Source organism: Arvicanthis niloticus, chromosome 7 (genome assembly GCF_011762505.2).
Source record: "Arvicanthis niloticus isolate mArvNil1 chromosome 7, mArvNil1.pat.X, whole genome shotgun sequence".
Lineage (NCBI taxonomy): Eukaryota > Metazoa > Chordata > Mammalia > Rodentia > Muridae > Arvicanthis > Arvicanthis niloticus.
In genome coordinates this window covers 55580244-55605755 of record NC_047664.1, presented here as the reverse complement: position 1 = coordinate 55605755, position 25512 = coordinate 55580244, and the positions used below count along the sequence as shown (strand labels likewise).

Below are 25512 nucleotides of genomic sequence, written 5' to 3'. Positions count from 1 at the left end.
TCAAGACAATGATTTTTTATTTCTTTTGCTTATCGTATTTGACAATATAAATATGTCCATTAAAAAACCCCAAAATATTTAAATAAGAATTAAGTTCATGAACGTTTACAAAGTACAGTGTAAGTATTTTCACTTGAAATTTTTAAATACCCCTACTATTCTAACATGGTCAGACATTTAAAAAATAGTCTTGAACTATTTCAATTTTAGACTATAAAACAGTAGCAATTTACTAGGTTCTCTGTTATAAAAATTAATATAGCAATTTTCAAAACATTGGAAAGAAAATGGTTTGTGAAAGCCGTACCACAGCAGAGGCAACTATGCCCTCTTGCAGAACACACAAAGGCACAAATCAATGACTAGTATTTACCAACAGGTGGTGGTGTGGTTTGACATTCCAGTCAGGTTCCCATTTCTCGAGCTAATGGGAGGTCAGAAGAGGTAGGACGCAGGTTTCCAGCTGCCTCCTCAGGGCAGTGGTATGCTCATTCCTCACATCCACCAAGACGCAGGTAAAGATGTGAGAGAGACTGTGTCTGCACACACCTTAATTTAACCACCTGGATATAACCACCTTCTCATACAAAAATAGCTCATTAAAAAAAAAAAAAAATCCTAAGACAGCAACTTAAAAGCGAGTGGTGAGATCAAGCCCCAGTTGCCCCAGGAGTGCCTGAGCACTGTTTCTGACTTCAGTATACACTTCAGGGGATGGTTTACTTTGAAGTGATGTTTCACACTAACTGCAGTACTGAACTGACTAAGATTAGTGTTTTGAAGTACTAATTTTCAATTATTTGATCCCATATGACCAAAAAAAAAAAAAAAAAAAAAAAAAACCAAGATTTTTTTTTAGGGCAATGTTGTAATTTTAAAATACTGGCGATCTCCCTTAATTTCATACTATTCCATTCAATTCTCAGTTATTTCCTGTTTTTTTTTTTTTTAAAAAGGAGGGGAGATGTCACTAGATTTTTTCCCCTCACTAAAACAGGATAATTCATCAACAAATATACCAAAGTTCAAGAATTAATATGGTCGTCCGTCACTTAGCTTAACTAAGTCTGTCACTCAAACTTAACTTTCAGGTTCCTGGTAACGACCACCTTTGGGCACGTGATTCCAGTTTTAAAACAGCAGCTTTTCAAATGAAGGTCGCTTTACCATCACTGACAGCTCTACCTACTGGCTACTCTGTTTAGAGTCTACAAGAGCAGTTTCTGGCTTGGCCATGCTCAAAAGTCTTTTGGAATGAATGCAAGAAGATTCTTCTCATGTTTAAAAAGAACATAAAATGTTCCTATATTCAAAGTCAACCTTTTTCTTCTAGCTGGAATTCTACAAAAATACAGTCATGCTAGCATGTGTAAACCATGAAGTTACTTTTTAAAGTAGTAACAACATAAAATACAATTTTTCTATAAAAATACACTATAGGAGATATAGCACATCTTCCCTGAAATAGAAATTTAATATTTGGACAAAAAATCGTAAACTTTTGATTACATTCAAAATATAGTATTATTTTCTATATATCTAAAGACTTGAATTATTTGAGGTTTTGGCGACTGGTGCTCTCAACAGCAGATTTACATCACTGTAATATTTTATCAGCACAGTAACAACACACAGCTGTTCCCCTTACATCTGCTACCAGGAGGAAAAGAATGGCTTCCTGCAGTGAACTGTCTGGGTGAAGGAGCTGCCCAGGTGTACCACACGGCCTTGGCTACCAGTTCTGCTGCATTCCACGATCACACATGGCATCTGTGCCAGCTGCACCGGACTCTTCCCATCTCTCAGTGCCTGAGTGAGGTTTAAGATCTGTGGAAAGACAAGAGACTCTCATCAATTTGGAGTAAATGCTATAAATATGTACCGTATGTATATACACTTAAATACACATGGATAACACCTTAGAATTAAATATCTTTTACCAACTGGAATTTTAAACTACTGCAGAATGTGCTGATATCCAGCAGCAGTGAAATCAAAGACTAAAGAAATCAAAAGTCTGTATACAACCCATTGATAAGAAGATATGAATTATTAAATACTTAAATACTGTTTATAGAAAACTTAAATACTGTTTAAAGTGCCTGTCTGACAACTCACTTATTGAACAAATAAAGTAATTGCCTCCCTATCGTTTCCAAGATTTTTTCTTCTGTGTACTAGGATTTGACTACTGAAGTAAATACACATAATTTCTGCCTTCATTTTAGCAGAGGAAAAGGATCAGAGGAAAAGGAATACACACACACATGCTTTTACTGGTTTGTTACTGTGTGTGTGTATGTATGTATGTGTGTATATATATAATTTACTGTATGTAATCTATACATAAAATATGTGCTCATTCAAAATATCTTAGAATTTCTACTTTGGGGCATGTGGGTATATCTATGAACCTCAATTCATAGCTGATAGCTAATTTACCCCTTTGTTCATATACCTGGGGAGGCAGACAGTGTGCCAGTGTCTCATTCTGTAGATGAACTTGCTACGTAGATGAGGCCAAGTTTGCTGGCTTCAAACTTGGAAAGATCTCCCTTTCTTTGCCTCTGAATGCTAGAATTAAAGGTGTTCATCACTGTGCCGGGTATAATTTTTGTTTTGTCTTTTCTATGTAGTCCTGGCTGTCCTAGAACTTAGCTATGTAGACCAGGCTGGCCTCCAGCTCAGACATCCACCTGCCACTACCTCTCAAGTGCTGTGTTTGCACCATAGATATAATTGTAATAATTCATATCTTCCTTTTTCCTACATAGTAGAAAATTACCTACTGGCAAAAGAATTTGGTATGGAAAGGTTCATGCAACTGTATCTTAGGAAGAAAAAGATAAGAACACATAGAAAATAGTCAGCAAAATGGGGACAAATGGGGCTGAAGATGTAGTTCAGTGGGAGAATGTTTGCCTACATGCACTGTGCCAGCTGGATTCCATGTGGAGTACTTAAAGGGACAGAAGGCAATCACGCTGAGCAAACAACTGGCTAAACAAACACACAAGGGGAAAATAGCTAATTTATTGGGCAAGAGAGATGCAACCTTCCTTAATCGACCTCAGCATCATCACCTGAAGTATCTCCGTCAGCAGGACAGGTAGTACTAGGAGCCACACTATGTCACAGTGGGGAAAGTTGGTAACTGTCTCTAGGAGACCTTCTTCTCAACAAACAATGTCGAACAGTGACCTACCTGGCCTCTCATCACAGACATCTGATTTTCGAAAGCAGCTCTGTCAAATCCTTTGTCAGTCTGTTACAGAAAGGGGGGAGGAGGTTAATATAGTTCCCAACACCAACACCTTTAAAACAAATACTAAACTTTAAAACAAACCAACCCTTCTCTGTAGTAAGGAAGGCCCTAAGAAAGCCTCCCTACTGAAAGCATGAGAGAAGACTGTTCTAATCTGATGTCATTTTGGAAAGGCCCAGAAAACAAGCCAAGTTTTATTTGCTTATACTCCCTACTTTTCCAGAAAGAATTTAATACAACTCAATGAGTTTAGGCTTTTTATAGAAATTAAATCCTATCAGATCACAAAACATACATTACAATATAAAGAGTAATTTTGTAAAAAAAAAAAAATCCAACTTGAAAAAAAGTCTTGGATTAACACTCAGTAAATAGAACTTTACAAATGTATGTATTATAAAACAAAATTGCTATTTCATCTCTATTGTGCCAGGCTATGCTATAATGTAGCTTATTTTTAAAGACTGCATTTTTTGACAATCAATTTTGCAAAAATTAACATATGGAAAAACCTTTGCCTAGTTTTTCCTCCTTAAGAACTATGCATGCATGTGTCCATCTGCAGCCAAGAGTAAGCTATTGGTACTAAATGAGAAAATCATGTTAGGGCTGTAGAGATGACTCAGGGGTAAAGAACACCGGCTGCACTGGTAGTTTCATTCCTAGCACCAATATGGCTGTTTACAACCTCCTCCTGGCCTCTTCTACTCTTCTACTCTCACCCCTAGACCCCCAACCCCCAGGACACAGATTCCCATGCAGACTAAACATCCATATTCTAATAGTATATGATAAAAATAGTGTTGTAGGGATATTGTATGTTTAAAGTTAAATATAAATAAGAAAGCATGGTGTTTATTATGGAAAAAGGCTTATGTGTCTCCAGTGTGATAAACTCTTGTCTCTGATGTCACACATTTGGACATGAGGTCTCTTGAGTGGTGATCAAGTCATGAAGGTGTACCTCCCAGGAATGGGGCTAATTCCCGTAGAAGTAGTAGCCCCAGAGCTAGCCTGCTCTTGAACAACATGTTCAGGTGTAATGAATGGGAAGTCAGTGGAACACAAGCTGGAAGAACGACTTCCAGAAGCCGGCCATGCCCTCCAGCCTAACCTCAGACTTCTAGCCCCCAAACTCAGGAGGACTTGGGCATTGCATGAGTTGCCCAGCCTGTCCTACAGTCCTAATGGCCATTCAAAACAATATAGGAGCTGAGAATGGATTAGTGGTTAGATCCTTGTATAGCATGCCAAAGATCCTCAGTTCAATCCTTAGCATCAAAGAAATAAAAATAGAAAGTAGAATTTAACATGGAAAACAATAAATGTATACCCATGAAGCTAAAACACTGTCCAAATTAAACATGTTTACCTTAAAAAGTTCATAAAGATCTTCACACAAGTCTTGTACAAAGTTCATGTCAGAAATATAGGGTAGAATCAAGTTTCGAGTTTCTTCAGAAAAAGGAACTTTTGCTTGAGGAAGCCAAGCCCAGTGAAATGGATCTAGTGCGAAAATACAGGTTAATGAGTAGTGAGTAACAGCTTGTTGAGACTCACATTTATCCAGTTCTTTCCTGTCATTCCCAGCCTCCCCCAAATAAAGGAAAAAGAAACCCTTAGAACACAATCACCCTTTACAATACAAGCTATTCAGACTCCAAGCGTGGATGGCCAGTCGGGATGCGAAGGCGTGGGAAGCTCTTGTCCGAACCTGTTCTGTTTCTGAGCGTCAACAATAAATAGGTGGGATTTGATAATGAACCTAATTCAAATAGCCTTATCTCAAAAACCATATCAGAACACATCACATTTGGGATTAAGAAAGTGGTGGGAACCTGGATTCATTCACACACCCAGATCAAGTCCCATGGATGAGATCTCCTGTCTTCCACAACTACAAATGATCAGGATTTGAGGAACTTGTACATAGAGAAAGTTCCAAAACTTTAAGTAATTAGGAAGTACATAAACAGCTCTAAAAGATAAAAAAAAAAAAAAAAAATTTATGAGCCTACTACTAGGAAGTATTTTAGCAATAAACTAGGAAGATTAGAAGATGAGTGGAATCTTCTAGAATGGGAAGGAGAGACAGGTAGATTCCAGAATCACTGACCAGATAACTCTACTTATAGTTTGAATGTGAAATGCCCCTTACAACATCATGTGTTTGAACACCTGGTATGTGATGGTGTTTGGGAAGCTGTGGAACCTTCTGGACATGGGGCTTAAGCAGCTGATGTAGGGCTACAGAGTGGAGCTAGGGAATTGTAGTTAAATTAAATGGTTATAAATGTAAATTATCTGCCACATGTGTCTGTCCCCCTCCCCCACAATAGTTTCTTATTATAGCCCCATCTATCCTGGAACAAGTTATACAGACCAGGCTGGCCTTGAACTCAGAGATCCACTTGCTTCTGCCTCTCAGATCCTGGATTATAGGAGCACCACCATGTAGGCACAGGCCTGCCTGATGCTTTTAATCCATTCCCTATTACAGATGGACTGTGTCCTCTTTCTTAACCATGAGACAGAACAAATTCCTTCTCCCTTATATTGCTTCAGTAAGGCACCTGGTCACAGCAATGAGAAGAGTCAACTGCCCTTAGGGTCCTCCCTTACTTCTATCCACCTCTTCACCTAGTGTGAGACTTAAACTCTATGTTTTACATGTATGTCCCATGTTCCTCTAAGCTACTTTTCCTCTCCAATCTCTTAACAATTTCATTTAAAAGGCCCTTATTCTTTGTCTCTTTCTGCTTCCAATCCCTGTCCTTCAACTTCCGCTATCACCATCTACCATCTACCACCTCCAGCACTTCCAGCACCTCCAGGCCTGCCTAAGGACCTCTCACCGCACACGTGCAGTCAGGCTACTTAGCCTCAGCGATGTGCCTCATCTCACCCATTATGAAGTTCTTCCATTGTGGCTTTGTGGATACTACTCTCTTAGTTCTCGTTCTGTCTTGGAAGGAAGGTGCTCCCCATCTCCTGGCTTTCTCTGCCTTCTTTTAATGTTACTGTCTCCAAGACTCTATTAGTCCCCTTTTCCCTTCATTCATTGGACACTCATCAAACTTTTACAGAGTATTTATGCTCTGTAGGTAAATGGCAATGGTGTTTGTTCTCCATGATTTCCCTGGATGACAGTAAATAAAGCCATGGTGTTCACTATGAAGATGACAGCTAAAACATCCCTACACCCTTAATACCAATTCTTCTGTAAGCTCCAGACCCTTGTTCCCCAACCGAATGTTTGGCAAAACTTCCCAGATGTTTTATGGGAAACCTTCCATTGCATATGTTTCCAATGATTAGTGGGAAAAATAAAATGCAACCACAGACATTTCACTTAAGTTCCACAAAACACAGGAAAAGAAAAGCAAACAAATCAGAACTTATGGTAAATTTAAAAAAAAAAAGTAGGTAACTCCAAATTTACTGACACTTTAAGCTACTTATTAAAAGGCTCAGACTGGGTTAAAAGAAATAAGCTGATGCTTTATGTCATATACCTAAAACAGAATGGTGGAAGTTAAAAATATATAGAATAAAATATATTATTAAATTTATTTAAAAATATATAGAATTTATTTAATAAATAAATTTAGTTAAAAATATATAGAATAACAACTAGCAAATGCTAACAAAATAAAAGGTGATGCAGCAATATTACAACAGAAAAAAATGCAAAAACTACTGAGAACAATAAAGTGTACTACATTTTACACAAATGAACCCAGGAATATTAATTAAGCCTGGGTCTTTTGCATATAAAACACAAAGTCAAAAGACAGAAGAAATTCATTTTTAAAAAATCAGTTATGTCCTCTCAAAAGCTAACAAATTAAGTTAAAGGCATTTGGACAAGTTGAGGGCATTCTGGGACTAATAACTAACAAGATTTAATAAACAAACATAGGAGACTTTATGCCCCTATTATTTCAAATACAGTCCTTTATATTGATGATATTTATAATCACAAAGAAACTACTAACAATGTGAAAAATATTCACATGGGCCATACATCATATCACAGTACACTGGGAAACAGTACTAAAGGATGCTGTGAAAATGCTAAGCATGGCTAGGTGTGGTGGCACCAGTCTTAATCCCAGCCCTCTGGAGGCAGAGGCAAATGGATCTCTGAGTTTAAGGCCAGCTTTGCCTACAGAGTGAGTTCCAGGCAAGCCAGAGCTATATACAGAAACCTTATCAAGAAGGAAGAGGAAGAAGAGGAGAAATTCATGACACAGACAATTTAAAATACGACAAAAACATCCCATAGTCAGGCAGTGGTCACCCATGCCTTTAATCCCAGCACTTGGGCAGAGGCAGGAGGATCTCTGAGTTTGTGGCCAATCTGGTCTACAGAGGGAGTTCCAGGACAGTCAAGGCTGTACACAAAGAAACCATTTCTTGAAAAACAAAATGAAACAAACAAAAAAGTTCCAAAACTGGCTCCAAATGTATCAAAAACAATCATTCTGCAGCAGGAGAGACAGGAAAGGTAACTAAACCATTACGGAAGTGGCACAGAGGTCTGAATCTTGTTAAAGGAAAGAAGCCCAAACAGCATACAACTCTACCAAGACACTATGATCCACCATTCCTATGTTAATGCCTTAGAAATTAGAGTTAGCAAACTTATTTCCAAGACCCAAACCAAACAAGATCATCCAAAAAAGTATACAAACAATAGCAAGACCCAAGTTACTGTGTCTTCAAAGCCCCATGGGCTGGAACTGGGCCCTAAGGAATGACACTTTATCTCCTTTGCTATTTCCATTTTGGTCAGTTCTGTACTCTTCCTACCTAGGAGAACTCTAAATACTTACATGCTCTCCATTCATCAGGATGTTTAAAGGGAAATGCTAGCCCATTATCAATTGCAGCTATTTTAATGAGCAATTGTTTATCGTCAATCCAGTTTGATTCCTAAAGGGGAGAAAAATGATCTATTGATAACAGATTCTATAAAAAATATCTCAAAATGATCAATTTACTCACAATACTTATTGAGGTTCAAGTGCATGCTCTCTTGAAAATTTATAAAATTAAAATTAAGTTTCCATTAAAGAATACAAAATCAAACAAGAAGAGACAGTCTTTATAAACAATAAACATTTCATAATTGTTACTTTTAAAGAATAGAATTATATTATAGACTTTTTTCTCCTTGGAGAAAAAAGTCTGAAAATACTAATTTTTTTTTTTTTTTTAACAATCCAACCCATTGCTTAAATGTTGGCTATTTGCCCACTCTTACTTTTCTTTTGAAAAAGTATTTGATTTTATGTATCTGGGTGTTTTGCCTCCATGTATGCACAGCACACACACAAGGACCAGAAGAGGACGACATATTTCCTAGAACTGGAGTTACAGAAAGGACTGTAAGGCACCATGTGGGTGCTGGATATTGAACAGAGGCTATCTGGAAAGCAGCTGGTGCTCTTAACTACTGAGCGTCTCTCCAGCCCCCATCACAGCTGCTTTTGCTAAGCCCACTTTTAAGTTACTTTATAGCTAAAGTTTGTCTTTTGATATCGCTAAGCACTGTGCATGCCAATTTTCACATTTCCTGTATAACTACTTAGCAGCACAAACACTGCCAAGTGACGCAATGGCTTGAGTGGTAACTTGAGAGCAGAGATCAAATATTGAAGAAATTATTAAACAGTCTACAGTGTATATATTCTTTTAAACTTAAAAACTATCCTAAAAGTGTATCTTATGTATCTGACATTTGAACTTATGAATGAGAATGGCCCCCGTAGGCTCATGAGTTTGAATACCTAGTACCCAGCTGGTGTAACTGTTTGGAAAAAATTAGGTGAAGATTTGTTGGAGCAGGTGTGTCACTGGGGCTTGGTTTTAAAAGTCCATACCATTCCCAGTCAGCTCTCTCTGCCCTATACTTGTGGAAGTCCCAATAAACCCTTTCTTTCTATAAGTTGCTTGGGACATGATGTCTCTTACAGCAGTAGAAAAGTAACTAAGACAGGTTCCCAAAATTGTTAGCAAAATCTGAAATCTGTAATTCTGATAGTGTGGAATATCTATACAACCTATTATGTAAATATAAATCAGTTTGTTATAAGTAGAAGTACTTTTTAAAAAGTTCCAAGGATATAATTCACAAGTAAAACACAGATTCCATTTTAGTATATAATGTCATATTACCTAACACTGAATGGAAATACTCAGAAGAAACTTAATTAGTAAATACTCACATATCCCTAGATATTAGAAGCCTTTATTGCATAAAAGGAGGGTAAAGGTGGTATTTCTAAAAATGTCCAAAGCTTTACAAAAGTACTAAGTGGATATCATACTTTGGTCTCCAATATGCATATGAAAGAGATAGGAAGGCAGGAAAGGAAGGAGGGAGGGGGTGGTCTTTGTTCTGAGAATATAGTACAGAGATGGGGATATGGCTCTGTTGGCAAAATGCTTGCAGCACCAGCCCAAAACCCCAAGTTTTATACTCAGAACCCATGAAAAAGCCAGGTATGGCAGTGCACACCTGTGATCCTAATGCTAACATTAGAGATAGGCCCCAGGAACTCAATAACCAGCCAGCCCAGCTTATGGGGCAAGCTCCAATGAGATAGCCCATCTCAAAAGCAAGGTGGATGGCTTCTGAGGAACGACACACCAAGTTGACCCCTGGCCTTCACATATATTTGCACACAAGCTCCCACCTCACATACAAAATGCAATGTGAACAAAATAATAGATGAAACTGGAGAACAGAGAAAAGGGATCAGAAACCAAGAATCTAGCTGGGTGGGCAGTGTACACTGTAATCCATCACTTGGGAGACAGAAGGGGAGTTCAAGGTTAACTATGGCTAAAGAGCAAAGTCTGAGGCCAACTCGGGCTAGATGAGAGAGAGCCTGAGTCAAAAATAAGTAAAACCAAACAACACAAATAAACCCCCATCGCCAGCAGCAACAGGTATATGAACAACTTCAAGAAATCTGTTATATAAACTAAACGCATACTTTTTACGCACTAAATTTTCCTTACCTCACTTTCGATTTTCTTTGCATATTTCATCTCATCATATTTGACTAGCCAATTATCATTTCCCCTGTCTTTCAAAAGAAATAAAAGTCTGTTAGTTGATACTTAAAGATAGTGTGGCTTCATACTAAGAGGAGAAATCTAACCCCCCAGTTTTTGAGATTTTCCTTGGTTTTCTGTAGCAGATTCCCCATAAATATAGTCTTATGTCAATTTGACACACAGACCTGAGTTATCTCAAAGGAGGGAACCTCAGCTGAGAAAAAGCCTACATAAGATCCAGCTGTAAGGGGCTGGTAAGATGGCTCAGTGGCTAAGAGCACTGACTGCTCTTCTAGAGGTCATGAGTTCAAATCCCAGTAACCACATGGTGGGGTCACACCATCCAATAATGAGATCTGATGCCCTCATATGGGTGTCTGAAGACAGCTACAGTGTACTTACATAAAAAATAAATAAATTATTAAAAAAAAAAAAAAAAGATCCAGCTGTAAGGCATTTTCTTAGTGATTGTTGGGGGAGGGTCCAACCCACTGTGGGTGGTTTATCCCTGTGCTGATGGTCCCGGGTTTTCTATAAGAAATCAGGCTGAGCAAGCCATGGAGAGCAAGCCAGTGAACAGCACCCTTCCACTGCCTTTGTATCAGCTCCTGCCTCCAGGTTCCTGCTTCATTTGATGACTTCATTTGATGATAAACAGCAATGTGGAAGTATAAGTCAAATAAACCCTTTACTCCTCAAGTTGTTTTTTGGTCACAGTGTTCCACTGCAGCAATAGTTCTAACTAAGAATAGAAAAGTTATGATTTAACACAACTTTAAAAACACTGTCAATGTAAGCTGACATTTACTTTTCTCTGTGCCAGACAGATTATTGTTCTACTTGTTTTACCTATATTAACTGACCTGACACCCTCAGAACCACCCTGTAAGGTAAAGGCAATGGCTAGATCAAGGTTAATTCAAAGATAAAGTCTTTTCACTTGAGTAAGAAAGCACATTCACCCTGGCTGGTAGCCACATCCAAAGCAGCTTCACCCAGTGTCAACATCTGAGTATTCTGGTCCAGTTTTAATATTAACTTAAGACCATTTAATTAAGAAAGTCAAATTGAGAAAATTATATGATGCTTTTGAGAAGCTGATGTAAGTGATGAAAAACAAACTTGAAGCAGTAGTTCTCAAGCTGCAGAATGCATAAGAATCACCAGGAGGCCTTTTGAAGCACAGGCCTGGACCCACGTGGGTGATAGCTGAGAAGATACATGTTGAATAGGTTCTCATGAACTACTGACCTGAGTGTCGTAGGAACTAGCGATCTGACATATCTACATCATGGTTCCCTCACAGCACAGCACTAACAAAAAGCCCAATGTTTCACAAATGACCTAATAGTTGTGCGATATCAAAATGAGAATCTTTTCATAAACGTAGATGACATTTCTAGTTTCTGGCTTTGTCCTGCTTTTAGGCAACTCCACCTGAGGGGACAGGAAGTTCCCAGTGTCTCAGTATGAATCAGGCCCTCAGCACAGGACTACCTGCCCGGGAAGGTCAGTGCTTCCTGTTTCCAAGACCAAAGAGGACTGGGCCTTGGGACTCTCTTGAACTAACATTTATGGTTTTGATTTAGTAACTCAAAGCTGGTTTATAGCTGAAGAGATAGAGCAAGTGAGAGAAGAACGTACCTGTGTTTCTGATGATGTAATCCAGAATCACTAATCTTTCAAACTGTGACTGAAACTGTTTTCTAATGTTCTCTGGCAGAGGCTCGGCTTCAAACCTCCTAAGCCAATACTCAGCTTCCTTGTAATCTTTCACAAACAGCTGAAAGGAACCAATCTATAATTTCAAGAACTACAGTTAGAAAGAAAAAGTACAACCACAAAGCAATTGCTTTTTAAGTTTCTTAGTAGTAGCATTACAAAATGTTATGTAAGCACAGTAAGAAAAATAACATTTAACACTAATCTAGATAAGCTCTGTTTATCATTTAACATATTAGCTTAAACACACAACAACTAAAAAAAAAGGGGGGGGGCTCACCCCAAGACTTTTAAGGCTCTATCTTAGGAAATTAAAAAAGAGAATAAATGTGCCCTAAAGGTGACACCCTTAAGGTTACTTCCTAAAACAGGCATCAGCATGACTTTAACTGAAAGACCAAACTGTACACTGTCTTGGTTATTTCATGATAATACAATTTTCTCACTGAAGTGGTGTTTCTGTATTGTTTTCATAACATCAAGTAAAAAAAAATGTAAAATACAATGGATTCTTTAGACAGATAAAAGATTGTGCCATACATTTTAAAGATGTAATCAATTTTTTTTGGCTTTTCTAATGGCTTAAAGACTATAGTCATTTCCTTGAAGGTGTGAACATATAAAGATGCATTTTTATTATTAAAATTAGGAGTTTAATGCTAAATAAGTTGATGTCAGAATATAAATTTCATCAGTAGATGATATACAATAATGAGCAACCTATCCCGCCTCACAAATGCAGGAAACAAGTCACCATGAAGAAGCCTGCTCACCGGCTTAACATTCTATGCTTGTCAGAAATTTTAACTTTCTAAAGGTTTTCCTTTAGTCACACTTATTTTAGCTCATCCAAGAAAATGATAAAAATGTTTAAAACTGACTTCCTGGAATGTAATTAAACAGAAAAATAAGTTAGCTATCAATTTTTACTCAAAATCTTTAGACACTTGCATAGAAACAAAATTATAAGCCAAGTATATTAAAATAAATGCTCAAGATTTTTCTAGAATGCTCTATTTATTAGCTCTTTGCATCCTTGCTTAGATAGGTGCCAAAAGACCCTTAGGTTTAGTTGAAAATGGTAAATAAATAATAAATCTGGCTAGTAGTGAATGCACAGACGTACCATTTACTGCATCTTTGCTATGTGCCAACTGTTTGATGCAAATGACTTCAGTTTATCCTAGCAACCTAAAAGGTGGCATAGTTTCCATCTCATTTTACAAAAACTGCAACTGTTGCCAGAAAGGCTGAGATTGGAACCTCGTTCTAAACCTAACCCTGTACTTCCCACAGTAACTTTACAGAGCCTTTTAACCCATGTCTTCTTCACTCTTCCTAATTCAGGAAACTCCCTTCCCAGAAAAGACTGGATACAGAACCTTGCATATGCATGGGAGGCAAGTGCTCCACTGGGAACTGGAACTATATTCGAGGCATCTTTTTTCTAGCCCCTCAGAGCTCCTTCTACACATCTTTATTCAACTGCACTGAAACTCCTTGTTACTTTGAGCTCAGGAGGAGAAAGGCTTTTCTTTTTTATTATTTCCAGCCTACAGCAGGATGCCCGATGTCTAGTCACATGCCTCATCCCAGGAGCTCAGGAAATACATGTCCAACTCCTCTGAAAGCAAAGCTTATTATAGAGTATCTTACCTTAGGAGGAAGTCCTATCCGATGGAACTTTCTCCCTACTTTTGGCACTTTCTCTAAGGCATACTTTTTGCCTCTTGATTTTGCACGGTCAATTGCACTGTAGTTAAATGTCTCACTGACAAGCCAAGCCACCTACAAAAATGGTTAGAGTTTGGATTATGGTATTTCTATTCACACCTACCATCAAATTCACTCTAAAACTGTATAAATGAGCAGGGTCTAACCCTGTAACAAAGCTCCCAGAGAACCTAAACCACAAAGGCCAGAGAACTTTAAATGGCAAATATTTCTTTCAAAAAAGCTATAAAAACCAGTCTAAAGTTTCCAGTGGGAAAAAATAAGAGCCTTGAGCTATAGAACTAAGAACAAACATTTCTGAGAAGGCATCAAATAAAATTATATAAAGCCCCCAAAGAAGACAAGGGCAATATTGCAACCGCGTTAGTAAGTCTAACATTAGCAGGATCACCCCTGGTCCTTTTCTTTCTAAATACTCCGCTCTCCTCTCTGTTAGCATCTTGTGACCTCCCAAACAAAAGACATGCCCTTCACTACTGTATGGAGCTATACCCAAGTGCATGTAACCAGCTGTTCCGGACCCTTGAGTTATAACGAAGGGATTCTACTCTAGGCTCTATCACTGGGGTCCTCACTCAAGGGTCCACCAGCGAGCTAAGTATAGGTACTCAGACTATAAACCAAGCTCTCCTTTACCTTTGTCTTAGGTACAATGCCCAGCTGAAGCTTGGCATCCACCAGGTAGGCACCAGCTTCAGAAAGGTACCCCTGGTTAGGAAGAAGGCAGCCTCGGCCAAAACAGCAGGGACAGCAAACCTTATGGACGTACTTGGTCCACTTGGGGTTCAGCTGGCCATAAGGTTCTTCTGATTTGGGTTTAAACACGCCAATAATATTCTATGGGAGGGAAAAGGCAGAAATCCTAATAGTCTTTAAAGGACAGATGGATTACAATATACAAAATGCATGGCAATAAATAAGATTTATGTATAACTCCCAAGTACTAAGATGACTGATGCCAATCACATTCTAAGAATTGATTGCATTCAAAATCAACAATTCCATGTATCAGTGTTTTTCAAAAGTTGCTTGGACAAACCTTAGAAAGCAACTCAAGGCTTCATGCCATTTACCATATTAATTTCCTGTGTTCTGTGTCACTGTTCTTACTAAATAACATTAGATTATGGCCCCGTCCCCAACTCCACCTGCCCCCTTCTCTTTATGGCTAGGTTGCCCAGGCTAATTTCAAGCTCACAAGCTTAAGAATTTCTCCTGTCTCAGACTGCACTTTATGAAAGTAAGCAGTGCTGTGTGTTACTTACAATCTACTAAAGATCCAATTATATACTCCCTCACTATCTCCTTTCCCTGCGTGCTGAATATTCTAAAAAAGAGAAGGAATCCATTAGAGTTTATCTCCAGTACTCAGAGCAGTTCCTGATACATAGTATGTACTCAAGTAATTCTTTTAAAATGCTAACAAATAACATAAACTGACCATCTACGCTGTCAGCAGTGCTCACCTAAGGTTTTTCCAGATACGTTTTTCATGAACCCTTCTTAACTCTCTCCCAGCAAGAAAAACTTTGGCCATGGATGGTGGCACATACAGAACCTAGTGGGTTAACTAAGGCAAGAAGATAGTGAGTTCTGAGCTAGCCTGAGACATGTAACAAAACTCTTGTTGTAAGAGAAAAAAAAAATAAAGAAGAAAAAAATGTTTATGGGTGTCCAAAAGTTTCTACAATTGTTAGTACTAATCTAATAAGATGTCATCATTAAATTCATGGCTCAAATATCTTAGACAAGAAATAAAAATATAATTTAAACATAATTTCTTTATAATGTAATTAATTCTAAAAAAATTTAACTTAAAAAAAAATTTAAGAAGTGCAGCCTGAAAGTAAGACTTGTGGCTCCACATCTATGGCCCTTAGCACTTGAGAGGATGAGACATTCTGCTGCTACAGAATGAGTTCTAAGTCAGCATGAACTACAGAGGAAGACTATCAAAAACCAAAAATCATCATCATCAATAACCCAGCTGGCAGAGGGCCTGCCTAGCACACATGAAGCCTTGGGTTCTATCCCTAGAATCACTTAAAACCAGGCAATATATACGTACAGCACTCACAAGACAGCACTCACAAGACAGGCAGAGAAGGTGTTCACCAACCCAGGAAACACAAGAGTCTGTCTCCAAAATTCCTACTCCCCTACAAAACAAAACCTAAAACATGTGGATCTGATCATGGCACATATGCTATACCTAGTTTTGTTTGTTTTTTTTTTTAACAACTAGGATTATGTTTTTAAAAAATCACTTTTAAAATATAACTTCAATTGTTGGGAGGAGGGTTGAAATGTTAAACTTTCTCCTTCATGAAGAAAGGCCTGTGGATTATGTACCACAGTAGCTTTTAGAAAGGATAGCACCATTTCTGAAAACCTCTGGACTCAGTGGAAAAGTCCATATCGACATCTCTTTCCCACTCCAGAGTCAGAGCTCACTTCTAGTTGCTGCACTCCAATGCTTTCAAGCTTCACCACGCCTCTTTCCCTTGGCATACTGCTAGGAGAATATTCCTGGGGCATTGAACTATACCTTAAAAACTAAATCAAGCATTGGGAAATGACACTACACAGGTTTTGAAAGTCCCGACTTGCATTGTACTTGGCTAATATGGTAGCAGGGCTCTAAAGGAGCCCTAAATATGCATTTAACAGATCCTCAAGTAACATGGGTATAAAAGATTAAATGCTTGAAACTAAAAATAGGACAAAAAGCTACAACTGGATACTACTGGCTCCACTTTTACATTAACAACAGTAACCACTGACCTTTATTTTGGAAAAAAGGGAACAAATATAATAGGAAAATAATTTCAGAAACTCAGACATTTCACATTTAAAGTAGTGTCTTCCAAAAATTTGTGTAACAAATGTGAAGTTCTCACCCTTTTAGGATCCTTTACAAAGTAACTTCCACTTGACCCTTGAGAGATTCTTTCTGGGAAAACTCCAATTTCTATTGCTTGTTCTGCTTTCAATACAATATCAGCAAATTCTGGATCTTCCAAGAATGTGTTTGTTTCTGAAATAACAGCAATTACTGCATTAGGTCAGTTACTATGGACCTGTGTGATTGGCTTCAGGACAGTAAGGTACAGAAAAATGAAATCAAACATCAGATAGTCAGCTATGATCCTCTTAGCTGACCTTAAGTGCCTGTGTGTTCCTGTGTACACACACAGAGGTCAAAGGTCAATGCTGGGGTGTTTCTCTGGATGGGTTCCTCAGAAGTGATCCTTTAAAAAAAATATTCCCCGCCCCCCACCCCCCACGCAATGTGTATGGGTATTTTGCTTACAAATATGTCTGTGCTTGGTACCCTGGGACACTACAATAGAGCATAAGATTCCATGGTACTAGAGCTACACAACTCAGGTTTTCTGGAACGTCAGTCAGTGCTCCTACTGCAGAGCTATCTCTCTAACTCTCTCCCCTCAAACATTTATTTAATCATTCATTTACTTATTGTGTGTTTGTATGTGTGCCTTTCTCATGCATGGAAGCCAGAGGACAACTTTAGGAATCTTTTCAGTTTCCACCACATGGGTCCTGGGGATCAGACTCTGGTGGTCAGGCATGGCAGCATGCCCCTTTACCTCCCTGACCTGAACCACCTCCCCAACCCCAACTTTTTTTTAGGAGAATGGACAGGGGTCTCTTGTTGAGAACTGGGGCCTGCCAATTAGCCTAGGCTGACTAGCCAGTGAGCCCTGGGGACCTGCTGTCTCTGCCTCAACAGCACTGGGATTACAAGTACATTTACATCAAGCTGCCCCCTATTTGCTATAGCACCTCTCCTACACTCCTTCAGCAGGTTTTCCTCCTTCCAGTATACTGACTTAAGCATGTCTAGTTCACCCAGGTCTAGTTCATGCTCTCCTGTTCTCCTGTATCAGCACCCACACCACTTCCAGCTTCCACCCTCAACTCCCACACTGAACCCAACCTCTTTTCTTGGCTGTTAAAAGACAGCTCAAGACATACTACTCTCGGAACTCGATACCTTATCCCTACCACCTCTCCCAAACGCAGCCACTCTGCTCTATTCCAGGTGTTGCTGATGTTGTATCTTTCAGTTGCTTGGATCAAAAATCTTGTAATCAGCAACAATCTCACACTCTCAATCTCCACATCTAATGTATAAACCAGCCATAAGTATCCAAACACACAAACTCTTACAACCTCTGCTCCTATAATAAAGTCAGCTCTATCAACTCCTTCCTAAAGTACATTAAGCCAATTCACAATCATATCTCTAATTGTACCAAACAGCCTAAGGGTTTCCCATTTCACTCTGAGCAAAGGCTATCTATGTCCTTATGGCCTCCTTTACCCAACTGCTGCTAATCTCTGCTTTATCTGAGCATATCTCCTGATTTGTTTTGCCAGCTCTGAACAGACAAGGATTTCTTTTACTGGTGTGTCCTCAGGACTTGCAGTTTCCAGAACATAAGAAGCACTCAATAATCACCTGCTGATGAATGAATCATTTAGAATGCAAAGACAAACTAAAAGCCACTTCCATTTTAATTTGGAAGGTACTTCAACTCTCTATGTACATTATTATGAAACTTCAAAACAAATCAACTTTAATTCAGACAGAAATAAAAATGTTATTTACTTTTTTAAAAAGTCTTTGCTGACAAAAATATTACAAAAAGAATTATTTGAACATTACTTCACTTACCTAAAAATAAGCAAAGTATTTTAATCATGTCTATACAACTGAGATGCTCATTCCAAACAACACATTTGTCCCTTGAAAATAATTGAATTAAATGAGGAACTCTTAACTTTGGTGACTCTGGACAGGCATCAGTATATAGTGGGCATTTATATTTATTTGAATAATACAGGTACCAATAACCATTATCATCAAATGATATTTCTTACACATCAGACAGAGATTTATAGGTTCCTTTAAAAATATTGCTATTTCCTGTGCATGTTTGCACAGGATGTATGTATGTGTATGCCTGGTGCCTGAGCAGGTAGACACCAGTGCTGGAGCCTCCTTACTTGGAATTGAAGGTACAGATGGTTGTGTACAGCTCTGTGGGTGCTGGGAACTGAACCCAGGTCCTCTTGTAAAAGCAGAGCCATCTTCTGCAGTCCCAGTGGATAGGTTAATTAAAATGATCTTGAAAAGTTACTTATTTCAACATTGTTCCTAGTGCTGGGGTACCTTCCAAAATGTATCACCAGAAAGTGATCTTGAGAGAGACTGTAACCAAATGATCTCAAAGAGATATCATTTCTTTTCCTTACTAATATTTTTTTGTATGCATGAAAACAAACACAAACTCCTTTTTCCAGAAAAGAAGTCTCTTGGGGTTTGACTCTCTATCCTAGATCTGCCATCTGGAGCAAATCCAAAGTCTACTTACCCCTTTCTTTCTGTGACAGTTCTTCACACAGATGAGAGTCACCTCATGTTCTCCAGTCTCTCACTGTCTACTTCCTCTTAGATCAAAGTGTTTTATTTTCAAGATTTAAAAAAAAAAAAAAACTGTATTTATTTTTATTTTATATGCATTGCTTGCATGTATATATGTGCATCAAGTACCTGGTGCCTACAGAAGCTCAAAGGGGGCCCTGAGGCCCAGGAACAGGAATCAAATACGGCAGTGAATCTGACAAGCATATACTGAGAACCAAGCCCAGGTCCTTCAAAAGAGCAGTAAATGCTCTTAACCATGGAGCCAGCGCTCCAGCCTCATGCTTCAGTTTTCCAGTTTCTCCATAAAACAAGGCTTCCAGAACCAAGAAACCCATTGCAGAACAGAGACTCTCTAGCCTTGGTATCAACTCAAAAGAAGAGGCCTTATAATGCTACATTAGTTACTTAAGATCCTGCCATACACTACTAGTTTATATTAAGATGACTCAACTATGAGACCACTGTGGCCTCTCCCATCTGCAACAGTTCCTTAGGATACTACATGCACATGGTTACTATTAAATGTTACTGAACTGACACATAGGTTACACTTTAAAGTTTATCACACACACTCTCTTCCTTGCTGTCATGGAATCCATAACCACAATTCAGCTTCAGTCGAAATCAGATCAACCAAGAGTATTTCTTTATAATAAGCCAGGATGTTCTCAGCCCTTAATGAAACGGCATCTTCTCCACTGGAAATGTCCATTCTCTTATTTGAAGATGGCTTGAATTTAGCAACACAATCTACAAAGGTACTTATATGTAAAACAAACAAACAAATAAATAAATGGCCCTAAGTATCATGAGAGAAAACGCAGCTTCAACTATTTTCAAATCAAAGCAATTAGTTTTCAGTAGCTAATTTTTCATTAACTGTGTCCTTGGCAATTATATTCTACAATTCCTCACATTCGGGTGATTTAAATACACACTGGAAACAGGATTAACTTTAAGAACACTCACAGATATCACACTGCTTTGTGCCTAATGTGCTATGGATAATTTGGTTTGAAGAATTGTTGCTGGCATCCGGCTTGAGTAGTAGAAGACATAGTTAGTTGTATGAGAGGGACTGAACTTAAAGCCCCTTGAGTACCACTGTAGCACCACACTACACTATACTCCTGGCCTCGTTGACTTTTTTTGTTTTTAGTTATGTTCACACTTTTAAAGAATAAACTGTTATTTTGATTTGTGTGCATGTCAGAAAATTCTCAAATTTTTCTCTCTTAAAAAAAGGATTTTCAATTAAGTGTATATGTGCATGGTGGAAGGTTATGTGTATGTGTGAGTGGAGGTGCCCCTGGAGTTCAAAAGAGGGCATCGGACCCCTAGTGTTTGTTGTGAACTGCCCTAGCTGAGTGCCAGGAACTGAACTTGGGTCCGCTACAAGAGCAGTGGCTTAGTTATTACTTCAGTCCTCAAAAAACACATTCCAAGGATAATCTCAAATTTATCTTTGCAACATTATTTGGGTCTCCTCTAAGAGGTGGTGGCCTTGTAGTCAAGTTCCAGCCTGATTCTCTGATTTTCAAAGATGCCCATCCAGCTTCCTCTCTGAATTGTCTGTACTATTCTCATAAAAAAACTAAACTTCCTGCCCACAACTCCCATTCGCTGTCCACATTTAAAACTGTAACAAAATGACCTAAAATCTGGGAAAGCTCAGAACTTTGTTCTGATTTCTAATGTATCACATGTACCTAGCATGTGGATGGACCACAAGAAATCCGTCTAAAAAGATAACAAAGTATCCATTTGATCACATCAAAGGCTGTCACGGGTGCTCTGGAAAACTGAAAATCTAAAAAGCTATTGTGTTGTTTGGTTAGATGAATGTAAGCAGGCAAGGTAACTTAACATACTTTCACTTAAATAAAGCAACAAGAACTTATTCTCCCAGGAAGATTAGAACTACATTTTGCTCACCTTCCTACATCTTTACTGGAATCCTTTCTAGAAAAAGCGCTAATGAGCTTGGTGATTACACATGCCTCAAGGGTTCCAATTGATGCCAATCCCCTGGTCCTTTCATCTAAGACCTGGCTTCCAGGCTTCCCAGGAACCTTGGCTTTCCCTGTCAGGTCACATACATAGCCCATCAGAACTGTGTTAAGTGACCTAATGGTCCACTGGACTACAAAGCTGTGTGGAGCTATAGCAGTTAACCACAGCCCACCATATGATGTAGGTTACTTACTATTGGTTCCTCAAGACTTACTTTCTACTGGTGCCCAGTAGATAATCAAATATTTGATGAATGATGTCCATTTCTGTAATAAATGGATAAGAATGGATGCAAATTGTTTGCTTTGTAGAGTCTCGTTGAATCATGCTGGTCTGGCCTTAAAAACTCTATATACCAGATTGGCCTTAAACCCAAGCTTGATCCTCCTTGCCTCAGCCTTCTACCTGCTAGAATTACAGAGCGAGTCAGCACGCTCAACTTGCAATAGCTGTATTTTGAGCACTGGCAGGCTGAGTAATAATTTTTAGTTCCATAATTGTTTACTTTCAAAGCTCAGGCATGGTGGACTGTCAAGGCAAAGGAACATGTATTCTTTAAAATCTGCCCTAAAATAGTTAAGATTATTGGCCTCTTGAGTCCCTGATCAGGCAACAGTTACCATCAGTTCTGAGATTCCTTCCACTGAAATAGAGTTTGGGAAGTTATGTCTACGCTTTAGATTTGTTTATTTTATGGTGCGAATGTTTTGCCTGTGTGTATGTATGTGCATCATGCACATGCCTGGGGTCTGTACAGGTGAAAAGACTGCATCAGCTTCCAAGGAACTGGAGTTATAGAAAGCTAGGAATCACCAAGTGAGTGCTGGGTCCTCTGCTAACTGCTGAGTCACCTCTCTAAACCCCCCCCCCCCCACAAAAAACCCTTTATTTTTAGGGGTTTTTTGTTTGTTTCTGGAGGTTTTTTTTTTGACAGTTTTGCTTTGCATCCCTAGCTAGCCTGGTACTCACTATCTACAGCCCAGACTAGCCTTAAATTCAAGGCTGTCCCTCTGTTTCACCCACCTAAGTGTTGGGATTACAGGTATGTACCACCAAACCAAGATTGCCTTTTTATGTGGGAATCCAAAGTAGTGCTTATTTCATAGGGCTAGTTACGATCTATTACATGTGAAGTGCAGAGAACTCTGCCCAGCATGTGCAACTAGCATACCAGTATTAGCTATCATCTTTATTACAACCTCATTCACTGATTATGATGTCTGAATACTGACTTAATAACACTAGAGTTTATGAGACTTCTAGAATCTGCCATCTAACTACATTGTTAATATAAAGATCATAGATGCATGGCATTCTCTATTGGCTCAAGAACATAAAGCTCTTGTTTGTATAAATAGTTAAACACCAGAAATGTCAATATTAATCTAAAAGCATATCTTAAAATTAAAGGTGTTCTCATGACAACTGCGTGGTAGGTAAAGAACAAAAGAGCTAATGGACACTTTCGATACACTAAACATAAAAATAGTTAAATTATTCAATCATAAACCTTTTACTAGTTTTAAATACTTTAAGCAGTTTTTAATAGTTTGAAACTATTTGTTTGTTTGTTTGTTTGTTTGTAAAGGCATGAGCCACCACTGCCCGGCTTCTGATTTTTTATTTTTAATTTTTAATAGGATTTTAAAAATAGTTTCAGCTGTGGCATACTGCTTTAATCCCAGCACTTGGGAGGCAGAGGCAGGCGGATTTCTGAGTTTGAGGCCAGCCTGGTCTACAGAGTAAGTTCCAGGACAGCCAGGGCTACACAGAGAAGCCCCGTCTTAAAAAACAAAACAAAAGAATCAGAAAAAAATATCCTAGTAAAAAAAAGAACCTACATAATACCCCAAAACAGTAGTTGTTTTGTAACACAGACTCCTATAGTAATACAGGACTTGGAAAAGAAGTGGCTCAGTCTTGACCACTTCCTGGATACGTGACTTTGTGCAAACTACTTACTCCTCAAGTATAGGAGGCACTGGTTGTTAGAATTTTACTAATTTTCAGTTCTCACAAAGAAGGTCAGCGACAACTAACCCACTGTGCTGGTGTGAGAACTAATGTCAAAAATCATCCAAACAAACTGCAAACTCTGATCTAAATATCATCACGGAGAAGCTAAGAGTTTGGATAATCCTTTTGCATTCTAACTACCACATTCTTATCCTTTTGACTTTTTTTTTTTTTTTTTTTTTAGCCTTAATATAAGTGTTGACAACAAATACACAAAGGGAGAAAACCAAACAAACTAATCCAACCCAGTCAAACAGTAAAGGTTTTTCAAGACCTTAGGCTCTATTTAAGTCTGGAGCAAGTGGTCACCATATGGATCTCAGCTACCTCACAGACTAGATTCTACCTCAGATATGGCCAAAGTGTCTGCTGCAGCTGGTTGAACAGAGAGGTTAGTTTGTGAAAGTGGAAAACTTCACATTCCTTTGCTCTATTCAAGGTTGTATTGCGAACTCACCCATCAGCTAATGTCGTGGTAAGGACAGACACACACGGACTTAATTCGTTTCAGAGACTATTTCCTTTAGGTCTCTTAGAAGATTTGTGTTTGAATAAAAGTTCAGTTAGAACTCTTGACATGCTCTGCCCAAATCATTTCAAGTCTCATTAGCACACTGGTAGGTCAAGTAAAAACTTAACAACCTCTAGGAAATGCAGTATTAATAACAACTACCTTCCCTGAGGCTCTTCCATAAAAGATTATATGGAATGATGCTCTTGAACAGTGCAGATGCCATTTCTTTGGATCCATCCTATCATCAACAAGTAGGAGTTTTTTGGTTTTTTTGGGGGGGAGGGGTTTGTTGTTGTTTTTGAAGCCAGTCTGGATTCCAGGCGGATCTCATACAAATCTACTCCATTTCAACCAAATTCCACTCCACCAGTCCAAACGCACCACACAGACATCCAGGCCTGCAATAGCATGCCTTAATTTGAAACATTTTTTTTCTTAGCCTCTCTTTCAAAGGTCCACTTAAAATCAGCCCACACGATAATGAAAAGGTGTTTTCCTTTTTAAGCACACAAATACACTTCGCAGAGAGCAGGCAGCAGTATTTCACCCGCCTCTGCCCCCTCTGGCTAACGTCACAATAGCAACATTTAATAGAAAGTTTTGAAACTTGTCCCAGCAGCAAATGGTCATTCTTTCCTTACATCTCTCGGCTATCACCCGTCCTGTAAACTCACGACTCCGACGAGAACTTTCTGGATCGCTGTGAGTTCTTAATTCAGAACTTTAAGTCCAAACTTGAACAAACAACTTACGTCACAGTCCTGGGTGAAGTTCCCAGTTGAACTGATTCTTTTGGGAAACCTACAGAGTGAGATTTTAGAGGTCCCTGTTCGCCTGCCACAGGGGGAAAGGTGAGAGGAAACTGAGGCAGGGAGGGGCGGGTTGCACGCGCGCATCGATCGCACCTGAGCCAGCGCTGCGGGTCCGGTCCAGCTCGGTGGACAAGCTCGCGGAGATCGACCCGTCTTCGGACACCACCGGCGGCTCGTTGGTGGCGGGCTCGCAGAGGACAGCCGCGCCCTCGTCCGCCGGCAGCCTCACGGCGCTCCCGGGCGCGCCCCTCCGCGGCTGGGCCCAGGCGACTCGAGGCAGAAGCGGCTCCCGCTCCTCGTCCTCGTCCTCCGAGGGGCGGGTGGGCTCGCAGGCCTCCGCCATGATGTCCCGGGGCGGCTCGGGAGCTCAGAGTCGCCGGGCTCCGGACTGGGACCCCAGCATCACGCCAAACCGCGGCGGACCGCTCCCACCGACGCCACCTCACCAGTCCACCAGCCCGCGGCCGCCCCGCCCAGCCGCCGGCCACGCCACGCCCCTCGAGCCGCGGGACGCCCTCCTCACGCCTGCGCAAAAGGACCGGGGGTGGAACAAGCGAGGGCGGGGCGGGGCAGGGCAGCGCGGGCCACCTGTGTCTCCGCCTCTGGAGGTGTTTGCCACTGCTGTGAATCAGCAGAGAGCCAGGACCAGCGTCGTTTCTGTGGAGGAGCATCCCTTCCAACCTAAATAGTGTTCTCTGATTACTATATACATTTATTATTTATTTCACTAACTTTTCTCTAAAAGTTCATGAAGGCTGGGAGCTTCTATTACTATCGTCCATATGACATGTATGTGTGTTGTGTGTGTGTGTGTGTGTGTGTGTGTGTGTGTGTGTGTGTTTATTTGACTAACATCTTGGAATAGAAGAAGTCCACAAGAGCAGGGAGCATCTCTTTAGACATAACCTAA

General features: G+C 39.5%; 1 protein-coding gene across 1 annotated transcript; it reads right to left on the bottom strand.

Moving 5' to 3' along the window:
- Positions 1-25129, bottom strand: Pi4k2b (phosphatidylinositol 4-kinase type 2 beta). The gene is made up of 10 exons (XM_034509452.2): positions 24696-25129; positions 16693-16829; positions 14429-14629; positions 13715-13846; positions 11981-12134; positions 10298-10365; positions 8104-8203; positions 4638-4771; positions 3206-3265; positions 1-1827 (listed from the first exon to the last, which is right to left on the bottom strand). Exons 1-10 carry the CDS (start codon positions 24943-24945, stop codon positions 1654-1656), a joined length of 1410 nt encoding a protein of 469 aa, XP_034365343.1. The 5' UTR covers positions 24946-25129; the 3' UTR covers positions 1-1653.
- Positions 25130-25512: the final 383 nt, after the last annotated feature.

Bases quoted from the DNA above. Each gene is read 5' to 3' on its own strand.
- Pi4k2b (XM_034509452.2), bottom strand. From the start codon at position 24,945: ATGGCGGAGGCCTGCGAGCCCACCCGCCCCTCGGAGGACGAGGACGAG. The intron at 12,135-13,714 runs GTAAGATACTCT...TTGAAATTATAG, and splicing joins GGATAGGACTTCCTCCTAAG to ATTGGTTCCTTTCAGCTGTT. The intron at 8,204-10,297 runs GTAAGGAAAATT...TCTCCCCTTTAG, and splicing joins CAAAGAAAATCGAAAGTGAG to GAATCAAACTGGATTGACGA.